Raw genomic sequence first — 20,566 nt, forward strand, 5'->3', positions numbered from 1 at the left:
ACCCAGGAGCCCTGCACTCTGTTTTCTTATTGAGTACAAGAGTGCCCGGAACATCCTATAGCCACATGATAAACATTGACGAATGAATGAATGGCTCCAGTTTAAACTTTTGTCAGCTTTTCCCCCGACCGATCACAATGGTCTCCCAGCTGGAGTCATGGCTTTGGATCTGCACATGTGCGAGGCGCCCCCTCCCTGACCACTCTACGCCTCCCACCAGGCTGACTTGACCCTGCCACTGTCCCGCTCAGAAGTTCTCCAGTGCCAACCCAGTGCCAGCTCAGGTGCTCGGCACTCTCAGAGACCCGGCCCCTCCCTCCCTCCCTCCTGGCCCTGGAGCAGCGGGCTCCCTCCTCTGTGAGCATCATTCCTGCCTCTCCCCTCCCCTCTCTCCTTGGAATTCTGCCAGCAGGAGATCAAAAGAGTTGTTGAGGACTTCATAAAGCCTGACACCCTTACAGATGACCGTGACTGCTATTCCATCGGCATACTGTGATCATATCATAAACTTCTCAATTTTAAATTCTAGGTGTCCTGAAGGTAGGAGCTAAAGAATCAAGCTAAATTTTCCCCTTTACTAGAAATGAAGCTCATCTAGTGACTCAGATCACACGGCATGGTGGAGCCGGCTAGTGCCCGCTGACAAAAACCAAAGGCTAAATGTTCTGGAACTTTGCCAACCAGTGTCTAACATTCACATGCTCCCCGCCGCCTGTCTGACCCCTGGGCTTCTTTGTGGTGTATCATCTAGAGGGGACGGAGAGGTTACTAGTTATCTCAGAAACCCCATCAAGTGACAAGGAGAGAACTAAAGGGGTCTGGGGAGAGAAATGAAGGAGTGGTTTGGGGAGGGTGGGCGAGTAGTTTCTGTTTTAGGCATTTTGATTAAGACCCATAAGAGGAACCTGAATGGGCCTGGCACCCCAGAGAGAGGAATGGGCTGGAGAGAAAGATCTGGAAATCACCCGGGCACTGGCAGTACTGGAGGACTTCCCCACCAGGTGTCCAGGGGCCATAAATGACCCCAGGGGCCCCACCCAGCGGCCACCAGTGCAGTCATCAGCTCCTGTCACTCTCATTTCACTCAGGCTTCCTTTGGCTACCCCAGTTCAGTCTTCGATCACCTCATGTCTAGATTATCACCATTTTCTCCTAATTTCTTCCCTTCCACTCATCCCATTCATGACTGCCTGATTAGTTTTCCTAAGGCCCCAATTCTTTGCAGATAAAATCCCAGCTCTCTTTTCAAACTCTCCATTGAGGCAAGTACCTGTGCTTTCTCCCCTCCATGCCTGCTATGCATGCTTTCAGCCACCATTTTGTGCACAGCTGGAGTTTAATAAATAGTTTTGAATAAGGACTAGTCACAGAGTCACAAATAAGCTGCGGTTTCCATCAATTTCCTTGTTCTTGCCATCCTTTCTCACCTTGTGGGGAAAGGTGAAACCCCAAGTCATAACTAAAATGTAGAGTTTTCTTGTATTTATTAGCATGAAGGATCCATAGCTACAGATTGCTTCTCAGTGGTAAGAAGCAACGTTTCCAAGATTTTTGTCATGCGAGAAACTCTATAGGTTTTCCCAAGGAGGCACTTCTAAGCTCCAGAAAACATTTGCTGCCCCCAAACCAAACACAGCTGTTCAGGCAGCAGAGGAAGCTGGTGCTCGGTAAGAAACCAAACCAAAACAAAACCCTGCCCGCACGTTTGGGGATGGCAGGTTTCCCAGATCTACAGCTTGAAATGAGTACATGATACAAGATATTTGGTATATAAAAGAAAATAAAACTACCGGAAGCAGAAGTGTTCTCTCTCAAACTGAATTCTTCTAAAGCACGAAAACAGAGCAACGGGAATCCCAGGGACAAAAATAATGTTGTTGATGGGAAGAGACTCACTTCTCCACCAAACCAGGGAAAATATGCAACCCTCTCCCTCTCCCTCCACTCATAAAGGTGTCTAAGAATGATCAGAAGGATACCAAGAACTACCCAAAATGGAAGAACAAATCAACATTAAACTAGAAGGGCAGCCATTGCATAAAAGTGTGACAGTGGCAGTCAATGACAAGAGGTGCTCCTTCAGGTAGGCTGGCACTACCTACCCAAGCCCGGAGCCCAGGGCGTATCCGCCAGCACCTGGGAGTGGCAAGGTGAAGGTGAGCGTAGAACAGGGCCAAGTACGCCCGTGGGCCAGGTGGGTGTGTGGTTATGTTCTCTTGTTCCTCACTTACCATGTGATGAAGTTGGCACCGTAATTGCCATTTCACAATTAATCGCATGGGTTAAGTGACTTGTCCAAGGTCACATACCTGGTGAGTGGCAGGTGGTCACTAGGCCTAACTCCAGGCCCCAAGGCTTAGTACACATGGAGCCGTCAACACTTGCTGTGTTTGACAAGATTCCACAGGTGTTCTGGAGAACGAACAAACAAAAATACAGGCAACCTGGGAATACATCGGGCTAAACACAATTTAAGAGGTTTCTTTACTGCAAGTCTTCTTGAAAACGTTAATGTTCTAACACAAATTGTATAGTTCGTCTGGCTTTCCTAAACTTAATTCACTACAGAACTTTTTCTGACCATTTATTTATTTTGGGGACAGCGCAAACGGGAGAGGGACAGAGAGAGGGGAACAGAGGATCCAAAGAGGGCTCTGTGCTGACAGTCTGACAGCAGTGAGCTGGATGTGGGGCTCGAATTCACCAACTGCGAGATCGTGACCCGAGCCGAAGTTGGACGCTCAACTGACTGAGCTACCCAGGTGCCCCTAATTCACCACAGAACTTTTCGTTTTGCCCAGAACACTTCATGAGACTTGTGTTCCTTGGAACCCATGTTGGGCATCATAGCAGGGCACCCCTTTGGTCTCTGAGATCCTGAGTCTGTTCTTGAGTGGGCCTGACACCACTATTGAAAGAGTCTAGGGAAACCAAAAGGCCAGAGGGAAGTACTCTGAGAAGATACCTTTCAAGTGTATGGGGACGCAGAGACAGGACAGAGAGGGACAGAGGAGGGAAGCGGAACAAGAGGGCTGAGCTGTTCTACTCACAGTGGACACTTCTGAGGACTTGTTGCATGCCAGCACTCTTTGAAGTGCTTATTCAGTCCTCATAACCACCGCTAAGATAGAAATCATTATAATCCTCATTGCACAGATGAGGGAATTGAGGCATAGAGAGGTTTGGTAACTTGCCCGAAGTCACACAGCTCATAAATGTCTGGGTGTTGAATTCAGGCAGTCTGGCTCCCTAACAACTATATTATACTTGTTCATTTTGGAGAGACATTTAGTTGGGAACTTCTAGGGTGGAAAAGGGCGGTCATGGCAGAAGATTCATATCATAGTTACCCAAACAGCATAGAAGCTTAATAGTAGTAATAACATCAACTTACATTTGGTTTCTAGCTTATTCTACACTAACTCGTGCCTACTGAACAAGGTGTTGTGTTAGATGCTGGGGACTCAGACATGAATACAACCTATATGACTCCTGACCCACTGGACTATAGTAAGTCCAGGTACACACAGGGGATTAGAGCGTTGCAATACAGAGTGACACATGCTCTTATGGGCAAAGTGGCCCAGAAGACTGGGCAGGCAGGGAGGCACCTGATCCAAATTTAGGATAGCTTGGACACTTTATAAAGGACGTCCCTCCCTATATGCCACTTGAAAGGAGGAACAGTTGGTATGGAGGTGTTTTAGAGAGATCAGATCTTCCTGTCCCCAGGACCACACCAACAGCTTGGAATTCAAGGAAGGCCCTAGAATGGCCTGACCACTGTACAGTGTGGTCCTTCTCTTGAGCTTCTCCTCTAGCAAGTGCAGGGCTCTCGTCCTCCATAAACTCTGCTGTGGCTTTAGTGCAGATGCAGTAACATCCCCTTGATAGGGAGTCTCCAAAACTAATCAATACCTTGATCCTGGGCATAGCAGGAACAGGAAAGCTGCCCCCAATTCCCCTGTGCTCCCCTGCATTTCCAAGCCCTGATGCATTTAGGTGGGGCCATGTGACTAGTTCTGACCTGGGCTATAAACAGCAGTCATGTATATCATTTTTGAGACAAAGCATTTAATTGCTAATGCAAGACCCCCAGTGCCCTCTTCTCTGCCACGGTGACCAAGACAACCTCATAGTCCAAGTAGTCCAGGTACAAAAATGTGAAGCTTCCATCAGTCTGAGTCTTGAGTGAAGGAGAATCCTCTACCCAAAAAATGTCGTTAGAGAAAATAAACTTGTGTCGTGTTAAGCCACTGAGATTTGGAGCTGACTGACCCCATACACTGGACCAAGGGTGTGCTCAACACCTGGTGCAAATAGTTCCAGAAAATGATGGTTCAGTAAGAAGAAATTAATCAATTCCTGCCGTTAGCAATGCCAGTGAGAATAACAATAGCAATTGACCTTTGTACAGTGGTTCATGATTTCCCAGGCACTTTCGTGAGCATGATTTAATTTAATTCCTGAAATGATGAGACTTTGGTATGCTCAGCCCCGTTTTAAGGTGAGGCTAAGGGGCTTCACGCCTCCCTTCCTCCCGCCATGACAATGGCCTCAGCTCTCATAACTGTCATCCTAGCACGGGTTACATGATACCCCTGGAAGGGACCCTCAGAGGCAGGAAAAAGGACGCAGACACCACAGATCCCCTCCCCAGATTCAGCTTCAGTAAGTTATCTAAACCAGGCAGGATAACACAGCCCCGTCCATTCCTCAGTGGGTTCTTGCCTGGTAGCGAGATAGGATTTTACACAAAATGTAAAAGCGTTTGTCCCTCAGCCCTGTGTGTAATTAGCAGAAAACACAATCCGTTGCCATTTAGCTTACTCTGAGCAACCTCCTGCCTTTGAATCATAGCTTGCATAAGGCCACCTGGTATCAACTCAAGGTAATTTTTCTAAGTTGTCTGTGTCTGTGGTGGCAAACGTGACTCATGTTTATTATAGAGAATTGGTAAACACAGAAAAGCACAAATAGAAATCATGCATAAACCCTACAACCAGCGATATCTACTATTATATTAAGCTTGCCATATACTTCTCTAGTCTTCTCTTTCAAAACTGATGTCATACAGTAACTATTATTTTATACACTGATTTTACAATTATTAGATTGTGAACGTTTGCCCGTGTTTTACAATATTTCCTTATGACATGGTCTTAGTGGCTGCGTAGGGTCCTGTCATACTTTATCACCTCCTGCTGCTATTGGACATTCATGGTTTGTTTTTTTAAGTCTTCTCTGTAAAATGTTGTGATGAACCTCTTAGTGCATTCATATTTATGTGTCTCTCTTTCTTGAAAAAATGGAAATGCTGGTTTAGGGGATTTGGACGTCTTAAAGATTTTTGTTGTTGTTAGAGTTCCTTTTAGAAGGAGTATACCTCCAGCAGTGTAGGTGGGTCCTCATTTCCTGTGCCTCATTTAATTGGACAGTGTATCAGTTAGGGTCCAGCCTTGGACTTAGTCCCTCTAGTGCCTCCTACTGGTAGAGCCTAGCAGGGAGCCCGCTGACCTTGAGAAATGGCATTTACACAGTCCCACCCCCAACCTCATAGAGCCCAGGAGAGAAAGGTGGATTTGGGGCTGATAGACAATAGCCTGATAACCAGACAGCCATCATCGCATTTAAAATTTTTGCTGGTGATCTTTTCAATACCAGTGATTCAAAGCAGATTAAATAAGACAGTGGTTAACATCATATTTTGTTGATTTAATAGTTTTATAAAACATATAGATCTGATTTCAGATCGAACTGGTTCTTCTCTAAAAACAAAACCTCAAATTACTACCAAATGACATTTATTTGAAGTGCTTCCTCTGTGCCAAGCAGACAGATCTGAGTTCAACTTAGCTTGATAATTTCCTACCCATAACCATTTATTAGCTCTGTGACCTTGAGCAAGTTGTTTACCTCACTGGGGATGCCAACACCTACCAGGCAGTGGTATTATGAAAATTCAATCAGCTAAGGCTTATAGATGCTTGCCCTGGCCACTTGGTAGATGGTCAAGAAATGAGATTTATAAAGTATATTGATGAGAGACACTAATTTTTATTTTGCACATAAAATTATGAAAATGTCTTTTTATGACAGCAATTCTCATTTAAAGATCATCCCGTTCCATCCCAAAAGATCCAAGTTTAGAGTTACATAATAGACTATTCTCCAGGCAAACTTAATCCACTGAAAAAGCTGAGATATATAACATTTGGAGTCTGAAAACCTGAGTTCAAGACCTGGTTCTGCCTCTTTACTCTATGATGTTGAGTCAACTGAGACTTGGTTTCCTCACTTACAAAATGCATCAACATAGCTAAAGTGTCCATAATGAACAAATTAGCACATAGAGCAACGTGGAGGGATCTGAAAACATAGTTTTGAATAAAAAAGTGATCAGCAGAATGAGAAATTTAGCAATGTCATTCACGTAAAATCAAAACAACTGCGTGCATCGTATAACACCCACACAACCTATAGAAATCCAATGTATTATAATGATTTCCCAAGAGAGGAAGAGAACCAAGCAAGTTGGAAGGTTAAAAAGGAATAGACAACAAAGACAAGAGGGGCCCGAATGAATAAATGAACAATAAATAGATAGGTAGATGCTAACATGGGAATAATAATGCTTCCCTACCTTCCTCACAAGGTTACTCTGAGGATCTGGTGAGATTATACATAGGAAAGCGAAGTTAACTTACTGTTTCCATTACGATCTCCACATTGAACAAATGAGTTGAACGGAGATAAAAATTCTCCATTGCTCTTCAGCAGGAAGCTATCACCAGGGCAGGGCCCAGGAAACCCTTCCCTGACATCAGAGTCTGCCAGTAAGATGACATCAGAGCTCTTCATGAAGGAGGGCAGGCTCTCCCTCACTTCTGGAGACACCGATCGATGGCACAGGCAGAAGCATCAGAAGCTTCTTCCCATGGATCCTTTGCAAATGGCCCACTCGGGCCCTCGGAAGAAGAGGCCCAGGCAGATGGGTGCCTCAATGGTCTCTCCTCCGCATGACATCAAGTTTCGGGATTTGGTTCTCTATATTTTGGAGAAGAAAATGGGAACCACCCGCAGAGCCTTCCTCATGGAGCTGGCACGAAGGAAAGGATTCAGGGTTGAAAATGAGCTCAGGTAGGACCTCACTGATTTCATTTTGTGAATAGGCAGGGTTTTTGTGAATAGCTTCTTTGGAACCCAAAGAACCTGTGTCTTCTTCCACATATAGAAGAAGTGCTATTTCTCCTGGGAAAGTAGGTTTGAAATCAAAGAACACATTCAAGCCAACTAATTAAAGGAAATAAGATGTATAACTGATACAATTATATTGAAACTAGTTGGCACCAAAAGATAAGGTGGTTTCTTATTTTTCTGTTCTTTTGTTTTTGCCTTTCACCATTATGAGATGAGGTATCCAGGGATGATAACAGAAATATAATTGGAAAATTTAATGCAGAAACCACTCAGTTTTGTTCCTGACCAAACTGAACAAAACGCTATTGAGTTCAATAAAAAAATTCAGCTACTCACGGCACCTGGGTGGCTCAGTAGGTTGAGCGTCTGACTCTTGGTTTCGGCTCAGGTTGTGATCTCATGGTTCATGGGTTCAGGCTCCACGTGGGGCTCCGCACTGACAGTGCAGAACCTGATTAGGATTCTCTTCTCTCTCTCTCTCTCTCTCCCTCTCTCTCTCTGCCCCTCCTCTGCTTGTGCTCTCTCTCTCTCTCTCAAAATAAACAAACTTAAAATTTTTTTTAGCTACTCTGAGGCAGAAAGAATGGTTTGGTTCTTTGACAATTAAGCTAAATATCTGGCTGTGGTGAGGTGACCAGTGTCTGTGATGGGCTAGGATGAGTGACTGCAGCTGGCTCTCCATAGGCACCCAAATGTGACCTTGATCATGTTTTTCTGAAGAGCAGTCCCAGCGGGGTTCACGGAGCTAGGGGTTCTGGTTAAAGGTTCAAGGACCGCTCTGTCCAGGGCTGTTAGACATGGGGCCGAGTGATGAGGTCAGAGCTCAGACAAAAGGGCAACTCTCTGGGTCATCTACACTTGTTTGCTCACAATCCCATTCATTGCAGCAATTAGCCTTGTGGTTCATCTAACCGGTCTCCACTGGATGGAAGAGAAGACAAAACAAAATCCAGAAACAAATGGTATTAAAACCTTGAAATGAGTAGCTCCAAACAGAACGGCCACGGGGCTTGCAGTGGGTAAAGAATGACTAGCACAGTTGGCTGGCCTTGTTTGTCCAAGGAATAGAATAGATTGACCACAACTTTCCTGGGAAAAACTGTAAGAATTCTAAGTGAAAAGAAATGTTTTACTTTAAAAATAGTCTTTGATATTTAAAAATAAAGCTGACAAGCATTTCCTGCTGAAGAAATGCCAGCTTCATATTGCTAGAGAAACACAAGACAAAAGTCAGTAATAAGATACGGTAATTTCCAAAGTACTCATAATTCATACGAAGAGTCAATGTCACAGAAACATTTTATTTTATTTTATTTTTTACTAAAATGCCCTATTCAGAAATTCCTGAGTCTCCCATGGTCTCTCTCCCATCTGATTTCTCTTTACATGAACTCCTTTCCCCCCTCTGCCTCTTTTTTTTTTTCTTTTTAGCCCCCTATCTCATTTGGGATGTTAAGCTCCAAATCTCAACACTCCTTCCATGAAATTGTAGATTTCATCTAACTGTTAAGTCTACCCAATCTTACGGACTTACATAAAATGTTGGAATTGGGGGAAGAAAAGATGACATAGTTAAAGAGGGCAAACCCCAGAAATTTAAAAAAAAAAAAAAAAAGGAAATTGGAAAGCAGAAATGAAAAGCCTTTGCAAATATGGAACTGCTTTTTGTGGTAAAGAAATTTGACAAGGGCCAGGCAGGAAGGCGACAGCCAGATGGTCAAGGTACCACTTACATAGAAAGCTCTCTCAGTGGAAACGGCCATACTTCCAGCAAGGGCTGACTACTCATGGACACAGCTACGAATACAGACATGGTGGCTCGGGCAGGTAGTTGGGAAGACACAGGAGGCAGGTTTCTTCTTTTGGCAACAGAGCCAGAGAAGCAGTTCTGTGCCCCCAGATGCTTGCTGCCAAGGACCAAGCCCGGCTGCTCAGGCAACAGAGGAAACTGTGCAGGCTGAGCTAACTGCTGCCAGGCATGTGATGGTGAAGCTACCAGGCTGACAGCCCAGAAGACACGTTAAATGCAAACGTGTTCTATGGACAAAAATAAACCACAGGAAGTAGAAGTCCTAGCTCTCAAACGGAATTTCTGTACAGAGATACATAGACTGTAATTGGGAGAGACAATAGAAATTATGGCCGGGGAACATCTCTAGATAAGAAATCTAGAGAGCTCCAGTTCTGGCTCTGACCCTTTCCAGCCACGTGGTGGGGAGCAAGACCCCCTCTCTCCTCTCTGCCCTTGGTTTCCTGAAAAATAGTCAGTTCTATCTGAGGTAAGCACCAAAAGTGATGATGGATGTCAATGTGCTTTGGTGAAACAAAACAGTTATACAGGGGCGCCTGGGTGGCGCAGTCGGTTGGGCGTCTGACTTCAGCCAGGTCACGATCTCGCGGTCCGTGAGTTCAAGCCCCGCGTCGGGCTCTGGGCTGATGGCTCAGAGCCTGGAGCCTGTTTCCGATTCTGTGTCTCCCTCTCTATCTGCCCCTCCCCCGTTCATGCTCTGTCTCTCTCTGTCCCAAAAATAAATTAAAAACGTTGAAAAAAAAAATTTTTTTTTTAAATAAAAAAAAAAACAGTTGTACAGATGTGAAGTGTGATTGTTTTCTTGTTAATTGGCTGGATCCATTGACAGTAAAACCCTAAGGAGAGGAATTGAACTAGGTCAAATGGTATAAACAAAGAGAACAAAGACAGGAAGGAAAACCATCAAAATGTTGTGATTATCTTGTGAGGAAGGGTATAGTAGGAAGGAATTATGGTTGCTTTTATTTTCTGTGTTTTCCAAATTTTTTATGGTAAGCATATATTTTAAAAATAAAGTTAGTTTCTATACGAAAGGATACTTCTCATTAGTGAAGCCTATCCTTTCTCTTTCTAGTACATAAGATTCAAAGAAAGAGAAGATATGTGTGTGTGTGTGTGTGTGTGTGTGTGTGTGTGTGTGTATTATATATATTATATATATAGGGAGCAATCTCCATAGTTTCTAGCACATTCTTTGGCTGCCAGGAGGATTACATTCGAGGAAACATCTGATTCCTACTTTACCTGGACCTGAACACATAGCTTAGAAATGGTGTGCCTCAATCCATTGAACTATCTGGAGCTATTTCATTCCTGAGCATACGTGCACTGTATCCTTATATTTGGAATGAGTTCCACTAATATTATATCTTATATTAATGTTATATTTCAGAAAACATGCTATTCAACAACCATACAAAGCTGGATCTTAAAATAGAAATCAGGGGAGATGTCAAGTCATTTGACACATTTTGCACATTCATGAAAAAGATACTGAGTTTTATTCCATAGTCAATACCCTAAATTTTAGAGCAACTTCATAATCCTTACATTATTTAGGATGAGCCAGAGAAGGATGAGAATCCAGTGCTTGTCATGTTCTTATTTCACTCCCTGGTTCTAATACTTTGAGCTGTTTTAAAACTCTGTCTTCGACCCTCCTCCATGAACTCATTAGTTAAGCTTACTATGTCTTGACCTAAATCACTGATGTTGAAGAAGAAAGGGCTGTGGCTAAGGAGGGTCGCTTTCCGGGGTGACACTACCCAGTAGTTTAACACTTGCTCAGTTCCGCTGTTGGAGCAGTAGAAACCCACCGGATGGCACTTTTGTCCTGCTTAAACATCTTAATTTGTCCACAAGGGTATCTTTGGGAAGTATTGTCTGTTGAAAGCAAGATATACCCCAACCTTGAATCCCTCCTCCCTACACCTCTCTGCATCCAAGACCGAAGACCCCTGGAAACCCTCCTAGAGGACAGAACTTCCTCCCCAGAACATGGGTGGGATCAGTGGTGAAGGGTTGGTCCCAGCTCTGCCGCTTGGCTTTACATCTTATCCAATTACTCCTCCCTGGCTCCATAAGGGCAAGGGCATCTTAGGGGCCATCCTGTAGCTCATTCTCAGAACTTTGACAGTTTTCTGATACACAGTAGTTTCAAGAAATATTTGCTCAGGGGCACCTGGGTGGCTCAGTGGGTTAAGCATCTGTCTTTGGCTCAGGTCACGATCTCACGGCTCGTGAGTTCGAGCCCTGCATCAGGTTCTGCGCTGACAGCTCGGAGCCTGGAGCTCATTTTGGATTCTGTGTCTTCCTCTCCCTGTGCCCCTCCCCTGCTCGTGCCCTGTGTCTCTCTCAAAGATAAATAACAAAAACATTAAAAAAGAATATTTACTCAAAGAATAATTTGACAAATATAAAACCAGACAAAGGAACTTGTGATCACCAAGATTAATTGTTGTAATTAAATTATTTTTCAATGATGCACCAGTATTACTTTTGTAATCAGCAAAATACTAAAAACTTTATAAATTCAAGGACATGCATTGTAAGCTCCAGCCCTTCTCTGGTCCAGATTACCTCATGTTTCAAAATCTGTGGATTTTATTTTATTTTTTTTTTTTAATTTTTTTTTTTCAACGTTTTTTATTTATTTTGGGGACAGAGAGAGACAGAGCATGAACGGGGGAGGGGCAGAGAGAGAGGGAGACACAGAATCAGAAACAGGCTCCAGGCTCCGAGCCGTCAGCCCAGAGCCTGACGCGGGGCTCGAACTCGCGGACCGCGAGATCGTGACCTGGCTGAAGTCGGACGCTTAACCGACTGCGCCACCCAGGCGCCCCAAAATCTGTGGATTTTAAATTCATGTTCATAATTTCATTTAAGGTGGGACCAAAAAAAAAAAAACCCAAAAACAAAAAAAACAAAACAAGGCAAGACCCCTTCAGTCTTCAGTATATCAGGGCTGGAAATAGAAACCTATCTACTGGTGATAGTATGAGTGTGGAACAAAACCAAATAAAACTGCTTCGATTTTTCTGTTTCTGGGACTCTGAAACAGATCAGTTGCTAAGGGAAATTGGCAGGAGGGTTCTTAAGTGGTATTTAGCTCAGTTTAACTGTAAATTACTATTTAAAGTCATTATGTATAAGTCCTACATCAGGTGGGAAGAATTGGGAATGACCTCTCTGGGGAAAGAAAACAATTTTAAAGACAAAGATAAAAGCAGGTGACCATCCGTGAAGACTGTGGAAGTCAGAGTGGGGGTCAGTCTGTCTCCAGGCCAAGAAGGAGGGCCACCTCTTTCTTCATGAAGCATTTTTCTAATTATACTCAGAGGCAAGACCAACTAGGAAAAGAAAGATGGGAGCAGTGAGGAGGTAGATACCAGAAAAAAAAAAATCAGAACCAAAATTTGTGAGTGAATGTCCTAACTCAGGGCTTTCTGAACATCTGAGGGTCACATTCATGATTGTTATAATCATGTATGTTTTACCACATATGTTACTATATACTTAACGTGTTTCTTCTAATTGCCCCTAAGATGAATTGTTAAAAATAATTTAGCCTTGGGGTGCCTGGGTGGCTCAGTCGGTTAAGCGTCCGACTTCGGCTCGGGTCATGATCTCACGGTTTGTGGGTTCGAGCCCCGCGTCGGGCTCCGTGCTGACAGCTCAGAGCCTGGCGCCGGCTTCCAATTCTGTGTCTCCCTTGCTCTCTGCCCCTCCCCCACTCACGCTCTGCCTCTCTCAAAAAAAAATAAACATCAAAAAAATTTTTAAATAGTAATAATTTAGCCTTGTCCTAAGGAATAACATAAAACCCATGAAACTCATAAAAAACATGAGTCTGATATGCATAAATTTAAACATGTAGATATAAACACATATGCCTTTTCAGTGTTCAGTTGTGTACCCGCTAAAATTCTCTCACGTACCTTCAGAGCAACGAGTACCACGCTGGGAAACTCTGGTACCATGGAGCCCAGAGTCCAGTGTGCGGGCAGTTAAAGATTTTCTCTCCAGCACCATCTCTCAAAACGCGGTTCTCGGGCTGTGAGGTCATCTTAGAATGTGGTGGCCCCCAAGGAGAGGCAGGGACGATTTTCCCCTTGCTTGCATCTGAGAGGGCTTGTGATTACTTCAACATAGTGACACCGCGTGACTTTTGATGCTGGGTCATAAAGGGCCCTGGGGCTTCTGCCGCTCCCTGGATCTGCTAAACAACCTCATGTAAGGAGTTTGAGTCCCTGGCGAGAGGGGCCACGCGAGGGTGCTCAGGCTGATAGATGCGGCCCAGCCCACCTCCCCGCCATCCTCACCAACGTGCCAGATGCACCAAGCCACAAGGAGCATCACGCCTCCACTGGCACCATACCCAACAGCTGCCTGAATTCTGAATCCTTGACCCCAAATTGTGAGTTATAGTCAAAGCGTTGCTTTTTTTAAAGCCTCAAACTTTGGCATAGTTGGTTATGCACCAATGACTAACCGGAGCTGACTAGGCCAGAATTACCAAGGGAGCACATTCCCGGGCTCTGGGTAAGATTTACTGAATCTGAATCTCTGCTCATAAGGCCCAGGCGTCTGAATTTTAACCCCGCTTCTTGGATGTCTCTGGTGGACACGAGTTCAGTTCCTTTAGAGCTGTGGATAATTAATTCATGAATTCATTCCACCAATGGTCTGTCTATTGACTGTTCCCTGTGGCAAGCTGAGGGACAAATCCTAGTTCAGAATTGTTATAATTGGTTCAAGCCCTCCCAAACTTAGTCCAAGGCATTAGTGATTGGCCCTGGCTAAGGAACTAGGTGTACTTAAAAAACTGAATTCATGGACATTTCAGGAACAGCCATCTCAGCAGAACCTTGGAGTCTTTGGAAGGGGCTGGGGTCACTGCCCAAGGCTTCCGTCACTTTTATTTGTTTATTTTAAATTTATTTATTTTGACGGAGAGAGCACGGGCAGGGAAGGGGCAGAGAGGGAGAGAGAGCATCCCAAGCAGCCTCTGCATTGCCAGCTCAGAGTCTGACGTGGGGCTAGAACTCACGAACCACAAGATCATGACCTGAGCCGAAACCAAGAGTTAGTCGCTTAACCGACTGAGCCACCCAGGTGCCCCCTCCTGTCACCTTTTAGTATGTGAAGAAAGCCCAGGACTCTGGGGCCCAGGCAGGTACCACCTCAGTCCCAGTGCCAGGTTTTGGCCTTGAAAATGACATTCATGTGTATTTTTCCCCCCTTCGGTAGAATGTGATGATAGAGGGTTCATGACAGAAAATGGGAAAATATAGAAAAAAAAAAACTTGAACAGCACCTCACTCAGGGGTCTAACCACAGTCTAGTGGAACGTTAAGAGATTGCTTGAGTCATGCACAGCTGGGTTTGAATCCTGGTTTCACGGAACCTCCACAAGCCTTGGTTTTCTCATCTGAAGTTATATATCGCCCACCTCGTAAGACTCTCGTGAGGATTAAGTAAGAATATACACGTGTGTGTGTGTGTGTGTGTGTGTGTGTGTGTGTTTATTTTTTCTAACGGTCTGGAGTATTTCTCTCCAGTCTTTTCTTGGGGGTATGCCTGTACATTATATTCTTTGTGGCTCCTTATCCAGCACTCCTCCCTCCGCGTCCCCGGGCATGCTGGCTGTCTCTGGTAGAGGCAGCGCCGTGTCCAGAGACATCCCCGGTGAAGAGACAGTGGTGGTGCAGCAGGGATGGTCAGGGTGGATGGTGAGGGGCCCGAACTTGGAAGGTGAGCCCCGGGGCTCCACCTCAGCATATCCGCCTCTCTGCGAGGTTTAGGAAAACTCAGAGCTCAGAGAGCCTGCCAGCCTCCCCGTGGCTTCTCCATGTTGTTGTGTAGCTATGGCAACTGTTCTTTCAGCTTTTCTGGGACAGTTCTGCGTGTCTTGCAGTCTCACTGCGGTCCATATGCCGTTGGACGAAAGGCACCAAACACAAATTCTGTGCAGCAGCAGGGACAGTGTGGCCAATAGGAACTGGCCTACAGAAAGTGTTATTGCCTCTCTGTTTCTGCCCTTCGGAGGGAATCAGGGTTTTTTATTATGATGTCACCCTTCCAGATGTTATTCCTTCTGTGAAAAGGAGCAGCACTCTCTACAGCCGTGGAAAAAGCACGAAGTCACAGAGGGGTCGTTCAGTTTAGTCCTGCACACGGGCTTTGGATTAAAATAGAACAAAACAAGGGTCTATCTAATCCTGCTCCACCAATCATCAGCTGGGTGAATTTTTCATGTCCCCAAGGTCTCTTCTCATCTTAGATGGGGGTGAAATTACCTACCTCACAGCATTGTTGACAATTAAATGAGGGAATGCATGAAATGTGCCTGCCACGGTGTCTGGCCAGTAATATTCCAATATTATTAATATTTCCAATATAGGCATACTCAGAGCAGAGAGAAAATTGCTCTACCAGCAAACAGACAAAGAGCTGCCACAGCACAGCACTGAGAAATTGTCAGCAGAACACATGGGAGGCAGTGGCTCTCCCAGGAGCGCTGATGCCACAGGCTCAGAACTGACAGTGAACAAACACAGTCAGAGACGGTGAATGGTCTGCGAAGGGCACGTGACAAGCCCAACACAGGAAGCACATTGTAGTCCAGAGCCAGGTGGCCACGAGGAGTCCATCGGCCAAACTCAGGCAACACAAGAAGACAGGGAATGTAGACTGGACTAGAACAGACAGTATTCTCTAGACAGTGTTCCTTAAGTGATTTATGGTGAAGGACCAGTTTTCAAAAAAATTCACCGCAGATCAATGTTTTTATCAACAAACAAAAAACAAACAACGAACAATAAGCTACTGTGATGGTGTCGAACTACCATTAAAGTTTCTAAATGCTGACTTTCGATTTCTGTGCTTACGTTGTGGGAACCAGTGACAAGCAGTCCCGAACTCTGAGTAGCTCTGTGTGAGTGGCTGAAGAGGTCCTATTTGATTGTGTGCGTGTGTGTGCTCAGTTGTTGTTGTTGTTGTTGTTGTTGTTTTGTTTGCCAATTGCTTAATGAGCAGGGGTTGGAAGTTTAAATCAGTCTTTTTCCATAGGATGTTTGGCCTGTCATTTGCAAATATGCTTATATTAACTCTGTAAGAAATGCATGTGGTTCTCATCCAATAGTGTGAGCTCACACATTACCACATGGCCCCAAGGAAAGCAATAGTGGGGGTGGGGATGATAGGAGAGTGGATGGTGAGGGGCTTGAATTTGGAAGTTGAGCCCCAGGGCTCCTCCTCAGCATACCCTTCTCCCCTTGAAGTTTAGACAGAGCCTTAATAATAATAATAAAAATAAATATTATAATACAATTAATAATAATATAATAATGAAGTTTCCCTCCAAAGGGCAGAAATCTAGATGGAATAACACTTCCTTTGTAGCTCTATTAATCCTTTTGTTGTCTTCTTAAAGTCTTCACATAAACGATCTTGCAAGAAGCTTGTTATAAAGAATTTTTGGAATGATGTGGACCTAGAATAGGGATGCAGAGAGTTGCCTTCTCCCAACTCTCGTCAGATGTGGTTTCACCACGACATACTTCTGCTTGGCCCGCTGCACATCCTGCCATCCAGATGGTCTCAGCTCTGGCCCCCAGCCCCCAACCCTCTCCCCACGCCAGACTTAGATTCCAACTGTCAACCGGACATTTTCACTTGGACCTCTTGCCATCCTTCAAATGCAGCATGCCTGAAATAAATTTCATTTCCACTGTCCCCCAAAGAGCCGCAACTTCTGAAATCCCTATTTCTACCCAAAGCGCTCTTACTTTCCTGTATAAATACGGGAGAGTAATAGTTGACTCTGTTCTCCACTTCAGCTCTTGCAGGTGAACTGAAGCCAGAGGTCCCTCTTATCTCTTTTGCCTTCCTTCCTGGTGCTACAGGAGCCAAACTGGGTGAGAATTATCCAGCTCCCAACCCTCCCACCCATCACTCTCCCCTCCAAACCATTGTGTGGACCAGATTAGTTTTTTTTTTTAAAGGGGGACAATTTATTATTTTTTAAATTTTTTTGTAATATATGAAATTTATTGTCAAATTGGTTTCCATACAACACCCAGTGCTCATCCCAACAGGTGCCCTCCTCAATACCCATCACCCACCCTCCCCTCCCTCCCACCCCCCATCCAGATTAGTTTTTAATTTATTATTATTTTTTTTACTTTCTATAATAATCTGTATTTTTTTCAATATATGAATTTTATTGTCAAATTGGTTTCCAAGATTAGTTTTTTTAAATAACATAGTGATGCTATCACTGTGTCCTGCTCACGAAAGCTTTCACTGGTTCCACAACCCCAGAAAATAAGATCCAACCTCCCAAACGAGGCTTCTAAGACCTTCTGTAACCTGGTTGCCCCAACCGACTCAGCCACATCGACAACTACTTCCCAACATAAACTCTTCACTCTGATCCAGGCCATTCCCCTACTTTTCTTCTGGCCCCTGAACCTTTTCTTCCAGGAGGGCCCTAAGTTCTGCCATCTAGGTGCCTATCCCTCCCCATCCATCAGTGGACACAAACCCCTCCTTCCACAAAGCCAGCCAGCCTCTTCCAGCTCACACCGGCTCACACCAGCTCTTTTCCTTCTCTGCACATCACTTGCAGATCTTGTCCATGCTTTATGCCTTGTCATAACATATCGTTAACCATCTGTCTCACATAAGATACTAATGTCCACAAACTTCCCTTTCCTTCTTTGGAAACTCCAACTTCTTACCACTGCCACTACAAGGAACCTGGGCTGTGAATACAACAGCCAACAAAAAAATACCCAATGCATCTAAGAGTCAATCAAAAAAGGAGAAGGAGCAAGAGGGAGTCAAGGAAGAGAAGTAGGAAAGAGAAAAGAATTCTATTTTTCTCTTGGATGCCCAAATATGCATCTTGCTATCTCCCAGATTCATAGATTATTTGAACTGAAAGAGACTGAAAACACATTGGTTCCAAGGATATGATGCTGACCGTGAAGACTTATTAAAAACTAGAAATAGGGGCGCCTGGGTGGCGCAGTCGGTTCAGCGTCCGACTTCAGCCAGGTCACGATCTCGCGGTCCGTGTGTTCGAGCCCCGCGTCAGGCTCTGGGCTGATGGCTCGGAGCCTGGAGCCTGTTTCCGATTCTGTGTCTCCCTCTCTCTCTGCCCCTCCCCCGCTCATGCTCTGTCTCTCTCTGTCCCAAAAAAAAAAACAAAAAACAAAAAAAAAACGTTGAAAAAAAAAAAAAACTAGAAATAACCTACTTGACCCAAAAAAAGACCATCAGAAAGGATGAAGGGCATTTACTAGCTGTGTGGCCTTCAGAATGTCCCTTAAACTCTGTTCTTCAGTTTCCTCGATTTTGAAGTATGAATAACATAACACGTGCCTGAGGAACTTTGTGAGTATCAAATGAGATGATGGGCATAAGGTACTTGGATGGTGCTGAAGCATGGTTAAGTGCTCGGTGATTATTAGGCGAAAGCTTCCTGCCTACCCTCTGTCACAAGATTGTGCTTTGAAAAAACATGTAATACTTCCCCAAAGCTGGTCACCATCTATTAATGGGCTGTGAGATCAATTTAATGAGATGTTAGAAGCATATCTACATGTATCTATATTTTTATTTTAGGTCATAATATAAAACGTATTTCTAACTGTGGGTCATAGACAGTTTGAACGACACTGGACTGAAGTCCTCTACAAATAAATACGAAATGGCATACCAAAGCCTCCTGTGGAATGCTTGGTGCTACTTTAAGAAAAATTTCATCTTCTGTCATCTCTGGACTTTGGTTTTCCATTGACACCACAATTCTGTTAATGTTTTCTTAATTTTTCTTGTGTCCGACATGTAACATAGACCACTGTGGCTACACTAATTAATGTAGAATTCCCTTCCCTGGAGGCCTAAATTGTCTGTGCCTATGGTCAGGTCTAGTATGCATCTTTCTTCATCAGATGGGATGTTCTGAACACCTCAAGGTAAGAGGAGCCCTTCTCCTTTTGAAATCCCCCTCAGCTGATAGCTTTTTCTTGCATTCTGCAGTGATTCCGTCACCCACATTGTAGCAGAAAACAACTCTGGCTCAGATGTCCTAGAGTGGCTGCAGGTACAGAATGTAAAAGCCAGCTCACAGCTAGAGCTCCTGGACATCTCCTGGCTGATAGAATCCATGGGAGCAGGAAAACCAGTAGAGGTGACAGGAAAACACCAGCTTGTAAGTGTTACGGTTGATCCTCTTTGCCCTTTTCTTGACGATTAGGAACATGGGCTATAGAATCAACAGACCTGAGCTTAACCCCCAGGCGGTCTGCCTTCTCCCTGTGTGACCTTGGGCAAGTCAGTCGGGTTTTCTGAGCTTCAGTTTCCTCCTCTACGTTATAAGACAGCAAAAGAAACTACCTCACAAGATGGTTAGGGAATTAAAGTAACATACGTGTAAAGCACTTACCACAGAGCCTGATCTATGACAGGCAGCTGATAAATGGTAGCTGCTTTTATGAACAACACTATGCACAAATATTTCAAAATGTGGAAGCCTTGATGTTCTGGTAACCAGAAAAGTAGAGGCTTCCTATTTTTTTTTTTCTGACTGTCATCATTCATAAAGAAAAACTGATGAAAATTAATCTCTTAATTCCAAGTCCTTCACCATTAATGCTAGAACCCGCGGGAAGAAGGTTCAGACCATGAGTACATAAGTTCGTGGAAAAGGAAAATGGTACTTAATTGATGGTTCTTTGCACGTTTGTTTTTCTCATTGCAAAAATAACACATGTTGGGGCACCTGGGTTGGCTCGGTCGGTTAAGCCTCCAACTCTTGATTTCGGCTCAGGTCATGATCTCACAGTTTGTGGGATGGAGCACCACGTGTCGGGCTGTGCGCTGACAGTATAGCACTTTCTTGGGATTCTCTCTCTCCCTCTCTCTGCCCCTCCCCAGCTCAAAACAAACAAATAAACTTTAAAAAACACAATACATGTAAACCGTAGCAAATGCAAATATCAGAGACGCGTGTAACATAAAATCTGACTCTCCTATAATTTTATCCTCTCCAGGGACAATTGCCATCAAACTGCCTCCAATTTTTCTCCTTCATAATATCTGTGATTATGACTATTGATTGCTATTAAAAACGGATGCTTCCGCATTTGTTTAGGTGAGAAGAGATTATTCAGCTAGCCCAAACCCAGAGCTCCAGAAGACTCCGCCACTTGTAAAAAAGATCCCTCTGTATGCATGTCAGAGAAGAACCACTTTAAACAACTTTAACCACGTATTCACGGTAAGGGGCTCTACAACAACCCCTAGAGCAAATGAAGGGCTTGCAGCGTCTTTCCATGGATCTGCAAATTCTTTTTTTTTTTTTTTAATTTTTTTTAACGTTTATTCATTTTATTTTTTTTTTTTATTTTTTTTTTTTTTTAATTTTTTTTTTCAACGTTTTTTATTTATTTTTGGGACAGAGAGAGACAGAGCATGAACGGGGGAGGGGCAGAGAGAGAGGGAGACACAGAACCGGAAGCAGGCTCCAGGCTCCGAGCCATCAGC

General features: G+C 44.2%; 1 protein-coding gene across 2 annotated transcripts in view; it reads left to right on the top strand.

Annotated features, from left to right (window-relative positions):
* The first annotated feature begins 6,937 nt into the window (after positions 1-6,937).
* Positions 6,938-20,566, top strand: part of DNTT (DNA nucleotidylexotransferase) — a 31,375-nt gene continuing 17,746 nt past the window's right edge. For both annotated transcript variants that reach the window (XM_058697318.1, XM_058697319.1), the window contains exons 1-3: positions 6,938-7,140; positions 19,061-19,232; positions 20,175-20,300. In XM_058697318.1, the coding sequence (XP_058553301.1) occupies positions 6,938-7,140; positions 19,061-19,232; positions 20,175-20,300 (501 nt within the window). The remainder of the gene's footprint in view (positions 7,141-19,060; positions 19,233-20,174; positions 20,301-20,566) is intronic.

This window comes from Neofelis nebulosa, chromosome 13 (assembly GCF_028018385.1).
Source record: "Neofelis nebulosa isolate mNeoNeb1 chromosome 13, mNeoNeb1.pri, whole genome shotgun sequence".
NCBI lineage: Eukaryota > Metazoa > Chordata > Mammalia > Carnivora > Felidae > Neofelis > Neofelis nebulosa.